The sequence below is a fragment of the Ochotona curzoniae genome, unplaced genomic scaffold (assembly GCF_017591425.1).
Source record: "Ochotona curzoniae isolate NIBS_2020 unplaced genomic scaffold, NIBS_Ocur_1.0 contig_1014, whole genome shotgun sequence".
Lineage (NCBI taxonomy): Eukaryota > Metazoa > Chordata > Mammalia > Lagomorpha > Ochotonidae > Ochotona > Ochotona curzoniae.
The window spans coordinates 45,291,982-45,305,052 of NW_024464920.1; the positions used below are offsets into that span (position 1 = coordinate 45,291,982).

Consider the following 13,071-nt stretch of genomic DNA (forward strand, 5'->3'; position numbering starts at 1 on the left):
ACCTCCTGGATTTCAGAAGTTTATTGTTCACACATATCTGTCAGGTAGATCTGCCTTCAGCCTCCAGCTTTTTAAAAAAAAAAAACAAAACAAAAAGCAAAACAAAAGCACCCGGCCAAGCTGCTGCCCCTCAGGGCCTTTCCTGTAACGACTCTGGAAGTTGTTGTGGTCTCAAGGTCACCTCGGGCTCCTCTACTCTGTTCTGAATCAATTTGTCATCTCATTACAATTTTACAAAGTTGCCACATGGACCACAACATTTTTTCTGTGTAGAAAAATGGCAGGGAAAAACCCAGAGTTGTGTTTCAAAGACAGGATTCCAAATACCAACCCTGTGTATCTGATCCCTAGCTGCCTGTCGGCTTAATCTCATGCTGGGAGACTTTTGCCTTGCCTTGACTCTAACCTAGCCTTCAAAGCTATTCATTTTGGTTTTAAGTTTACATCAAAACAGGACTTTGGTGAGCATGTGATGTCAAGACACCCCCTGATTCTCCCTGGGAGACAATGACATTATGTGACACTGCGGAAGAAAGTGGGTATTTCAAGACCAGCAGACAAAATGACAGCTGTTCCCTACATGTGGAGTGCAGACCAGCCGAGGGGGCGGGGACGGCAGGTGTGTTGCCTGGAATCACTAGAGCAGAGCGGAGTGCTGCTCCAGCCAGGGAGGCATTCACGCTGGCCTCTGGGACCCACTCTACCGGTCCCCAGACAGCCCTGGCACCCTTGTCACCCTCACACCTGCACGCACCAGCTGGAAGCAGAGCTCCAGCAGACATTACAGAGCTCTGATGTGGTAGTATGGCACCTCTGGCTAAATGGGAATAACACAGACCAGAATACAAAAACATCACGGTGATCTCATCACTCATTTTGACTGACACTTAAATACCTCGAAAAGTCTTAATGAATAATTTTAAAAGAAAAGTAAATTTTATCTTCGTATTTAAAATTGGGGTCAGGGAAGATTTTGCTATGCTCATGTGGCATTTTGTATTCACCACTCCTGTGAGACATGGGGGTTGATCTTTAATGAGTCTTCCACTCTCCCCAGATTAGTTCATTTCTAGCCTTGCTGGGTAGCCACACGAGCAGAGCATCTAACTGGACGGTGAAAGGCCATTGCTGCTTTCTTTCTCTACTAGTCAGCTATCAGTGACCTTCTATCAAGTGAGGTACCATCCAAATGCCTCGCTGGCCTTCTCAGGGGGAAGGAGGAGAAATGCCCATCTCGCTGGCCCAGGCCCAGAGGCTCCAGAGTATTCAGGTAATTCCCAACAGCTGGAGCAGCACAGTCCAGTTGCTACCAGGACAGCAGCCTGAGGCCCAATGCGGAATTCCCTCAGTTCCTCTCTAGACAGAGCTCCACTTCCTCCCTATTTTCAATCTTTCACAACAATAACAAAATGTCCCCAACGGCTAAGCTATCCAATACAGAGGAACAGTTTCCACACCAGGGGCAACTGTGAGTGACAAAGTAAAAGAGAGTGGCAGTGATGGGACGGGGCATAGAACATGCTGGCACATCTCGGAGGCACTGGCATGGGAGCGCTGGCTTCTGGAGGGAGTGCTGCCAAGTGGGCACTGTGGCTGTGCGCACTGCTGAGATAGCAGGGCTTAGAGCACACGCTCACAAGTCTTGATTGTCCAAAAAAGCCTCTGTTCCCATCTCTAACGTGGAGCTGGAATGGTTAGTATAATTCAATGTTTTCACTGCAATCCACAATCTGATTGATTGGCAGGTCACACTGGCACTCCTACCTGAGGTATTTTAGCGCTAATGATTGGTTCCTGTAAGACTATTCTATAACAGAACACAGGAAGAGCAGTTCAAAAACACAGCTGTGGAAGGAAAACAATCATACAAAATGCCCGCTGAGGGCACACCAGCCTTTTCTTTCCTTTGGATGCAAGCATGCTTTTCACAGGAGGAGGATGGGGGCAGTTGGGTACCCACTTACAATGCTAACAGGGGTGGACCATACCTTTTCTACAGGTCCAAACAAAAGGGAATGGGTGGACACACCCTCCCAGCCCCATCACCTAAGCCTCTTTGTAGACCTCGGGTGCAACTGCGAGAGGGCAGTGCTCCAGAGAGGAAGGGGCCAGGAAAGAGACAGACAGAAAGCAGGCAGCTAGGCTAGCAGGGGTCACAGTCTACCACCAAACAGGGAAAGGAGCCTAAACTGATAGAACTTGAGCAAACCCAGCTTCCCTTTGCTGTGTGTCTGAGGCTCTGGCTTAGTGTGCTCAGTGCATTTTTTACAGAATAACTCTACTCATCCACGTTCCTGAAACAACAAGAACTGAATACCCTGAGAGAGTTCCAGAGATGGGGAATGCACAGAGAAGCAGGCTGACTCTAGGTAAATGGCAGTGTTTTCAGGAGACAACCCTTGCTCCCTCACATATGGAATATATGATTTAAGAAACTAGGACTACATTATGCCTTTCTCATAGTGCATTCCTGCTTTTCATTAGGGAGTTTAGATATTATTTCAGCACTAGCAATCAACTCCCCCCCTCCCCAAGTACCTTAAGTTAGGAACAAATCAATGATGTTAACATTACAAGGGGCTCCTGGTAAGAAAAGGATGTTGGCAAGCTCATGGAGAATGCTCTTCTTTTGCTTGGCAAGGGGATCTGGCTAACAGACACAGAAAATTCAACAGGATTTTTGATATGTACAAAAAAATCTCTCACAACAAATCTTAGATTGTAAAATAAGGACATGAGAGAACCATAAACAAATATTGGGTAACTGACAAGGTAAGAGCAGGCAATTCTTAACAAGACAGTATAATAGGCCACATTTAAAAAAACAGTAAGAAACCTATTTCAGAAAAATCTTGATTTATGATATAATTCAAAACGAAAAGTTTGCACTAACAGACAAGATTTCAAGAAAACAACTTAAATAACAGAAAGATGAATTCCGTGAGCATATGGAGACCGATGGCCATGGAGAAGCCCATGCTGGCACATGTGAACACATGCACTTAGGAAGGGCTGTGAACATGGGGAGAACAATGTCCTTTGTTACTTCTAGAAGCCATTCAGAGGAAAGAGGTGGATTTTAAATAAAATACAGAGGCAACATAACATAGATTAGTTGGGTTTTATGCTTGACTATACAAGGTAAACTATAATCTGAGAAACGTATCTGTGAATTCAAGGGGCTGGACCTATTCGTAGCTAAGGTTTAGGTAGTTGTTAAGTCAAGGCCTACTTGGGCCAACTCTACATCGTGTGTTTGGGTAGACACCTGCACTTTGGGGCTTGTTATTACTTTGCCTCTACTTCTTGCAATATTCTTAAGGACATTAATGTTGCTGGTTTGCTAGAGAATCTTGAGCTGATGGTGGAAACGGCCATTAAAAACGTACTCTTACTGATTCCAGAATATAAGGGTAGAAAAGTATTTTGAGGTAATTTTAACCTATCCTCACACAATAAATCCTCACTGGCAAACTTTCCTAACACAATTCTTTCTTAATCAATTGGGTAACTAGATCAAATCTCCATTCAGAAAATGACCACTTGGAAAGGTTCTAATATAAGTCTTCCAAATCACAGACCCTGGGGCCAGTGTGGTGGCACAGTACATTAAACCACCACTTGTGAAGTCTCACCCCATATCATAGCCATACTCTGAGTCCAAGCTGCTCCACTGCTCAGCTGGCTCACTGCTAACGTGCCTGGGAAAGCAGCCAGTCCCTCACCCACTTGGGACACCTGACTGGAGTTTCAGGATCTTGGCTTTAGCCAAGCCTAGTTGTGAAGTGAAGCAGTAAATAGAAAATCCCATCACCCATACTTGAAGTAATATGTCACAAATCAACCACAGAACTTGTAGCTGTGGCCACTTTAAATAACGCAATACATGCTAACGCAGCCAGCAGAAGAGCAGTCTTCTAAGAGGTCTGGGCTGCGCGTCACACCTCTCATTCTCCTAACAACCCCTGGAAGGAAAGGGGCCCAGTGGGTGTGGACCTTTGGCTAAAGAAAAGCCTTTTGCACTGGCAGCCTCTTATGACTAACACTCTTCCCTGGCATCTGGCTTCTCATTTCAGGCTCACAGTTTCTGTTCTTGCAAAGCAGGTGAAACAGGAAAACACACAGCTCATAGCGCTTACTGACATCTGCACAGATCACAGCTCTGATGGTCCACAGAGGGATGTGAAACGAGAAGACGAGCAGAAGAGGGAAAGAGCTTTTTAAAAGACTAAGCTAGTCCTGTTATTTATGTATGCAAATGATAGGACAGCATAAGAGACTTTAAACCTGCTGATCATCTCAAATAAATCAGTGACCCACAAACATCTGTGGTTAGAGGGAAGGGAAAAGAATATGTCCAGTAGGCTGAGCCTAGCACTGGTCAGGAGACCCAGAGGCGTAGCTTCTGCACCCAGGGGCAAGCGCAGTGGCAAGAGAAGCATGCTTGCATTCTTAATATATAAATGTATATATATATATGTGTATCCACAAGGAAAAAGGAAATAAAAACTCAATAACTTATATTAACAACAACAACAACCAAAAAACCAACCAAACCAAACCAAAGATACAGAAAAAAAAGGCTGGCTTGTTGGGGGTGGGGTCAAGAAGGCCCCAGGGTGTGTACTTACATAGAGGTCAGCACCGTAAAATCCGTCCTGGTAAACCACACTGCAGAAAATCCACACAAAAACAAAAACAAAAAAAAAAAAAAACAAAAGAACAGAAACACATTCCGGTTATTGAGGACGGCAGCATGCACATGCGCTCTACACAGGCAGGTGATGTAGGAATATGTGACTGGGGCCAGGGCTGGGGCCACAGCGGGTCAGCAAGGGGAGTGTGAGCCACAGGCACGTCCCACAGTGGCAGGACATGCGAGCAGAGCCCAGGGGTGGAAACCGGGATGAGCAGCCTGGCCACTGGAATGGCAGAAAGCCCAAGCAGCAGGGCAGCAGCAGGCACTCCCGGAAGGGCCTGGTAATGGCTACCCACGATGTGCTGGGTTGGGAACATCAATGTCTTGTGTTTGGAATATTTTCTTTTTAAGATAAGCCTGTCCCAGGAGGAAGTTTTCTCTTACAGAGGTGGACATTGGGGATGGAGTGGAAAGGGGTTTAACACGGGAAAAAGAATGAATCCAAAGAATTCCACTAGCATTGACACACAAAGTGTGCTTCAAGATTATGTTTAGCATTTTGCCTTCGATTTTGGGGGTGATATGCAAATTTTCCCCTGATATCCATACATCACCTGCTTTTAACCCTGCACATTAGACATGCGATAAGATTTGGCTGATCACACAAGCATGCAAAGTATTATTATTCAGCATTTTAAGAACCAATGCAACACCTCAGAAAAACAAGTCAATCAATTCTGACCAAAGTAAACAGAGAAATGTAATTAAAAAAAAAAAAAGAAAACACAACCAAAAATACCCACAATGCATTGCTTTCACAAGCAGAGATAATGAGCTAAAGGTTAAGGTGATTGGTCCAAGGTCCAAGAATTGAAAAGGTGCAGTGGGGATCCCAGATAGTAACAATATAATCCAGAGTGGGAAGGAGTAACTGCAAGATCTTAAGGGCTCTTTTTTGACCAAAAGAGTATTCATGGAATTCTGAAAAATACAATTGATAGCTAAAGTTCTGGGCATGACAAAGGATCACCGTGTCTTATTTAAAAGACTCACACTGAGAAGGCAGCTGGTTAGGAACCACGGGTTTATTTCCCTGTAATAAATTTGTATCTAATAAACAGTGCAGGTCTGACTGTGGAGTACTTTTGTGTACCTATATAGATTTTCACCAAAAACATCACTTTGGGACCAAAAGACATAGAATGGCAGTAGAGACAGAAAGTAAAACTTTATTCTTCACATTTGTTAAGATCTGGATGTTTTAAATTAGGTAATCTATGTATTGTTTATTCAACTAACCAAGACAAATTTTCACTACTACCTTCTCTGTTAGAATAACAAACTGACAAATAAGGTTATTAAATCATATTTTTACCTTCAACATCATAGTTTGTTTTTTACAGATAGCCAAGAAGTTTCTGATTCTTATTTCCAATGCCGTTTGCTGTATTTACAAGACAGTAGGGTCACATTTTGCAACACTCTACATTGCATATGGTGGTGCCTTTGCATTCACAACAGGCAAATCAAATTCATCAATGATATCCATTTGCCTAACTTCCTACCCATTTTCATAGTCTCCAACTGTAATTAAAAGTCTGATACTAGAAAGCAAGCTGCATCTTAAGTACATTTTGATAAAAAAGAGCCTTATTCACAAGTGCAAAGGCTGATCAGACAACATTGAGGCCAAGTGGTGATTGGTTAACCTTCAATGATTTCAGTAAAGGGATCTAAGCAATGATTAGAAACCATTCCTTCTATAGAGAAGAGCTGGCATTTTACCCTATACTAAGTCATTTATTGGGAATATTCAAAGTTCTAGAAGAACTGCCTCTATCAAATGCAAAATAGAACCTATTACACAGTGATTAATGATGCAAGTAGCTCACTAAGCTGAAAACAATTCTAGGCCATTCCCCATAAAAATACTGGACTTATTCCTTGCCATCTTCCACAAACAGGTGGATTAGTTCATAAGAAAGAAAACATGGGAATTAGTGTTCAATGTAATGTGTAGAAGCTAATGTGATTAGACATAAAGATAAAATATCTCAGAGCAAATATATGCCTGGCACAGACTTGCTAAAGAACAAGCTCTCAAGTCGGGCCAATGTACTAAAATGCCATATGCTGCACAGGAGGGAATTGGCCTCTTTGTGAAGTAACTTGAGAAGGCTATACAACAGACAAGTCCCATAATCCTGGTAGTAAATGCTCTGGGATTTAAATAGAAGGCGCTTCCTCAACAATTTTCCTAGAGTGTCAAATTTCCAAAAGGTTCACTTTCATATTTCCCTGAAATATTTCTTCATAAAATAATACTGCATCTTTATTCCCTTCTTTAAAAGAGATGCCAGAGGTTGAAGGCCAAAGGTCAAGTTGAGAGAAAAAAAGGATAAAATTAAAAGTAGGTGATGGCAGAAGATGGAGATGATGGAATGCATGGGATCGAAACATCTATAAACTGCAAACAAAAGTTCAGTTCTGAAGCAGTCCCCTTCCAGTTTTCCTTGGAGCCTGCCCACTTCAACATGCATACTTGCCTTGTCTAATAAAAATGCTTTAATTCTGTGGAATGGAGGACTCCTAATGGTATGTCCATTTGGTCTATGAATGAATGAATGTTAGATTAGTACACCTCAAGGGTAAGCCAATTTTGCTGACAGAGAAGGACATACAAAGGAGGCTCTCTCCCTTTATAGTTTAACTAAGTGGCAGCTAATAGGCTTCTCTGCTGCTGTGGATTCCTCAGGAAGAGTACAGAAAAAAACCTGTCACAGGCAGAGAAAAGATGAAGAGGAGAAATGTCACATCTTTGAAGAGAGAAAGTCCTTGGCACAACTGACGTACAAAGTCCACTCTATAAAATATAAAAACACTGTAGGCTATTAACACTGAGAACCAACTCAGAACAAAGCCTGCCACCTTCACTCCTTTCCCCATTGGGTAACAAGGGATTTATTTGTTGCTAATGGAATCATTCCACTGCATGAGACACCCTCCACACGAAAATTAAAGGGGAAGGAGGCGCAGCTCTGGCAGTTACTTGACCAGCGTTCAGAAGCCAATGACAGCTAGTTCCACCTACTTCTCCCTTTCTCCCTGATTCAATTGGACTTGGTTCATCTTTGAATTAACCTCTTTTAATCCATTTCCTACAAAGAAAGCAAATCCATTGTGGGTAGCTAGCTCTGCTGCTCACCACCCGGGCAGAGAAACCCAAGGGGAGGGCGCCCATGACAGCCACTGCCCCAGCGCAGGTGGTGAGAGGGGGTGAACACAGCAGATGCATCTCATCCTACAATCTCAAGCTCCTCTTTAGGTTCTCGGAAGTAGTGTTAATCCGCATTCGTGCGCTGCTGCGTGAACTCCATGCCAACACACTGCTAGGAAACACAAGACGCTTCTGGCTACTATCTTAAGCCACTACCATGAGGGCTTAAGGTGGCCAAAATGAAGATTGGTACAATAAAGAGACATCTTGTTACATTCTTATGATGGTATATTTTGGTTCTTGCCATCTAGTCAATGAATTTGTAAAATGTAATATTTGTATTAGCTATGATGCGGCCTGGCAACATCCCAGAAGTTATGAGAGGGCCGTGGTATGCTGTTCTGGTCCAATTGCTTATGTCTGAAACATACTGATTTTGGAATCGAATGCTTACCCTGGGTAGGCGGGGATGGCTGTTGGGGGTACCGCTCGGACTGCACCATACACTGTCCGCCCTCGGCCCCTCAGGTGAGCTCCTCTGAAAGCGGCTGCCGTGGTGGCTGCAGTTGGGTAAGGAAAGCCAGGAACTAAAGGGAGACCCAAAATATGACAGAAATGTCAACTTGCATTCAATTGTAGGTATATAATTTGCAATGAGAAATTGGAGACAAAATGGAAAGAGTTGCATCATGCATTTCCTGTGAATGTGGCCACCTCCGCTCCTCTCAAATCAAAAGAGACTTTTCCTTGCTGTTTCCCAATTCTGATCACACAAGCAGGGGACTCTTAGAACCACCACCACAGGCAGAGCCACACTCTCTATAGACAGTTTCAATAGGATGACAGCAGCTCCCCAACAAGCCAATCACTAATTTTATCCCATGCGTGTAGTAATTATTACTCAATAGAGAATTCTTGGGGGGCCAATGTTGTGGCACAGTGGATGAGGTCAGTGCATGCTCCACTTCTGACCCAGTTCCCACTAACAGCCTGGGAAAGCAGTGGAAGAAGGCTTAACTCTTTGGGTTCCTGCCACCCATGTGGAAGGCCCAGCTCCTGCCTCCTGGCTTTGGTCCAGCTCAGGTGTCACCACTGCAGCCATATGGGGAGTGAGCCAGCAGACAGAAGATCTCTCTTGCTCTCTATAACTCTGCCCTTAAAACAAATAAAGACAAGTTGTACCATTTTTATATGGTGTCAACCTCCAGGACACACACTAGTCTTTAGGCAGTTCTTCCCATTAGTCAATTTCATTCCTTTATTTGAAATGTTTTAAATTAGGAACGTGCTGTTGGAGGGAAGGCGCTCCTCCCCTCTGCTGCAAGTCCTTTAGAGAGGTCCAGTTGCAGGGGCACCATCCTTCAAAAGTAGGCTTCTGCTGCTGCCACACCCAGACAGTCCCACTTAACTACACATTGGCAGGACAATGGCTCAGGTCAAAATGACTCCAGAAATACCAACAGAGCAGAGCAGCATCACAAGCACTGGCGGAACCTTCCAACAAAGACTGGAGTTGTAGGGGAGGGCCCAAGGCTGACCAGCTGAAGTGGCGAGGATGTGCCTTCCACACCCCGCGCCCACCTCCTCCCTGCATTTCCTTTAGCACCAAGTGCAGACTAAGACACTCTCCATAGGCCCTCGACTCCTCTGTGTTTCACACCTGTCTCTGTGTTGTGACAACCTTAACACCCCATCAGGAAGATTTCAGCACAAGGCGTTCCAACAGTCTCAGTCCCCTTCTCAATAACATGTCCTTCTTTTGTTCTTTACCGGAAGCATATTGCTGTTCACTCACAAACCCATACCAGGCCAACATTGGGTACTTACTGATTAGAGGAATGTAGGTGTTGATGCCCCCTCGTCCTGAAAGGGGCACTGCCGCTTCGTTGCCTAGGGAAACATCTGCTTGGAAGCTGGATGCTGATAGCATTAAAAAATTAAAAAATACAAACAGATTATGAGGAGCGATAAATGGAAATGAGCAGAGGCTGTTCAACTCTGAAAGTGAAAACATTACTGTAAATATTACCTGCATATAACTCAGGGCCGTAGACAGCTCCAACTACCGGGCTTAGTTTCCAACCTGAAATGTGGAAGCAGACAGTAAGCCGTCAGGAGCACGAGGGACAAGCGTGCCCATGGTGGCGGAATATCACTGCGCACACCCCACTGCAATATCATTTCTTGTGTCATCTTCACACTGTTGACCACTCTGGCATTTTGAAAACGTACCCTCTGAGTGAGTTCAAATTTGACTTGAGTCTTGGACCATGCTGGCACTGTGTGTAAGGGGAAATCCCCTTGTACTGGGATTTACTATTGGGGTTTCACTGGGGTTCCCCAAGTGAAAACAAAAACATATGTAGTGATAGTCAAGGCACATTTCCAACAAAAGTACACATCTTCTAATTATTTTGTCTGTGGTAAGCACATTGAAATTGACCAGATACAGACCATTATGAAATGCAACAAACATTTCTGAATGTATTTCCAAATATCACATTTGTTCCAAACTATTTTTTCCAGGTGTAAAAAAGAAAAATATATTGATCCTTGAGAGTGAATGAATACAATTCCATATATGAATTCTAAACATGGGGTCCGGTACCATGGCTCAGTGGCTAAATCCTTGCCTTGCAAGTGCTGGGATCCCATATGGGTACTGGTTTGTGTCCCAGCTGCTCCACTTACCATCCAGCTGCCTGCTTGTGGCCTGGGAAAGCAGTGAAGGATGGTTCTAGGCCTTGGGACCCTGCACCCATGGGGGAGACTGGGAAGAAACCCGTGGCTCTTGGCTTTTGGAACAACTCAGCTCTGGCTGTTGGGGCCACTTGGGGAGTGAACTAGCAGATACAAGGTCTTTCTTTTTCTCCTTCTCTGTAACTCTCCCTTTCGAAAAAAAAATCTTAAGATATTCTAATCATTAAATCTTTATTGAACTCTACGCAGTATAAGCAAATTCAGATTACAAAGATTACAATTATTTTTCTGCAAGGTTGTTCTGATATTGATCTTTAAATAATATCTGAAGTCCCTAATACTGTGCCACTTCTGCTCTAAAAGTATATGAATGCCAAGAAGAAAACGCCAATCCAATTGAATTTATAAATGATTTAAATGGTCATAAGCAAAGACATAATTCAGGAGAAGCCACACTCATTCTGAATGAATCTAGTCTCTCATTCATCATGCTCAGGATGGTGATCTACATTCAAATTCTACTCGAAATGTAAGAGCACCAATGTTCTGTACTGTATCTGTGCCAATCAAATGATTCCGGCCAACATTCACGACAATGCTGAATGAAAAATTCCCAGAAGCTCCCCTGCTGCACTGCTCTGGGAGTCCCTGGCACAATGGAGCTGCTGTCAACTCTCGACTACTCCATTTCTGATATGAGACTTATTAATCTAGAGTAATATTTTTAAAATGGTCTTTCTTCTTTCATACTAATGGCATTAATTCCTGAGCACCCCCTTTAAACCCATCTGCAGGAAGGATGTGCCTTCATGGATTATCACCAACAGTGCACGTGCAGTTTTACAGACATCTCAGCACACCTTCACTGTGATCATTTGAGTGTCACAAAACCCAGAAGGGGAAACAAGACGGGGAACAGGTCTGCAACCCAGAGCAAGCGCTATCCTTTCCACACCACCTTTCCTAGACAAACAGCTGAGAGGGGTGGGTTTTGATGACTTCTAAAGAGCTTGCTGGTGCTGGCATTCTGTGGTTGTTGATTTAGATACGAACACAGAACTACACAGATCAAGACTAGGTCTACCGTCACAGAGTAAAAGAAAGAGTCAAATCTAGAAGTTTAATTTCTGTCTTCTGAATTCTAGTCACATGCTGTGTCATACCATTTTCCCTGGATCTAAAGGAAATGACATACTTTACCTCTCCTTTCTGTTTTATTTATATTGGGTTTTAAATAAAATCATAGAAGTATAGTTCTGTAATAGCAGTAAAATGAGAAAACAGGAGCTGAAGTGAGGTGGTGGTATCACACGAAGTATCACAGAATACAATGGGTAGATGGAATGCAATTTATGGATGCTGACAAATTTGCATTGATCTGTATGAAAAGCTGGACTAGAGATAAAAACTCCATGGTAGGTACCTAACAGTGCTATGTTTCTACTTGATTTAAGCTATTATTAGTGCGTATCACTATACCGAAGGCCCATGTGTTCACACACAAAAGCATAAGACAGAGCATGATGATTGCTCAGGCAAAGGTAGACCCCAACCAGGCCCTATCCCATCTTCCCCTTGCTAGAGCCACAGAGCACCACTGGCAAACACCATTGGGCTACTTGTGAAATTGACCCATCTCCCTTTCGGAACAGGAGTTTAAATTAAATCCAACAACTGACAGAAATGCTCTGTTTTTGTTATGACAAATGATTTATAAATATTTTCCTTCTCAGTAAGCTTGTATAGAATTTACATGCAATAGAAAATTATACACATATATCCCATGGCTGCTATCCCTAGGCTTTGCAAGAACAGTAATGGGTCCAGAATAATAAAAAGTAGTGAAAAGTGTTTACCCTTTGAAATTACTGCACTCATGATCAGATGAAAGCAATTAGTAGTGCTAGTGAGGGCTAGTGGTGGCCAGGGTGTCAGAGACAAGCCTAACACAGCAAAAGAACTACAGCACTGGAAAAAGAGTGTGACCAATGGGGCTGCCGTGTGGCACACAAAGCCACAGTGATGTCACAGTGTCAGTTTCAGTTCCAGCTGTTCTGTTTCAGATCCAGCTCCCTGCTAATCTGCCTGGAGAAGGCAGGGCTCAAGGACTTAGGCTCCTGCCATTCATGAAGGAGTCTTGGCTGGAATTCCTGGCTCATCTCTTCAGCCTGGCCTATCTCTGCCTGTTGCAGCCATTTTGGGGGATGAACAGGTAGACAAAGATCTCTGTTTCCCACTTCGTGCCTTTCAAATAAATATATCTTTTTTTAAATTCCCTTTTTTAGGTTATTGGGCAACCTCAGATGGCACAGCTGAACCTGAAGATGAATTTCACAGATACCACCTCAATTACTCAAAATCTTAGCTTAACTCTAGTGGAAAAGTCACTGTAAAGACAATTCCTCTTCTAAGAAAACAACATACATTTCAACGTAAGTTTTAAGATGGAGGCAGAGAGATTCTTGGCAGTTCAAGTATTTACAGGTGGAAGGAGCTCCTGCCGCAGATGACTGGC

At 43.5% G+C, this 13,071-nt stretch overlaps 1 protein-coding gene across 10 annotated transcripts in view; it reads right to left on the reverse strand.

Moving 5' to 3' along the window:
* Positions 1-13,071, reverse strand: part of RBFOX2 (RNA binding fox-1 homolog 2) — a 252,771-nt gene that overhangs the window by 7,063 nt on the left and 232,637 nt on the right. For 8 of the 10 annotated variants that reach the window (XM_040985298.1, XM_040985316.1, XM_040985285.1 and 5 more), the window contains 4 exons: positions 9,886-9,939; positions 9,684-9,776; positions 8,311-8,443; positions 4,632-4,671 (listed from right to left, as the gene is read on the reverse strand). In XM_040985298.1, the coding sequence (XP_040841232.1) occupies positions 4,632-4,671; positions 8,311-8,443; positions 9,684-9,776; positions 9,886-9,939 (320 nt within the window). The remainder of the gene's footprint in view (positions 1-4,631; positions 4,672-8,310; positions 8,444-9,683; positions 9,777-9,885; positions 9,940-13,071) is intronic. The other 2 variants (XM_040985337.1, XM_040985307.1) reach the window with 1 other exon arrangement.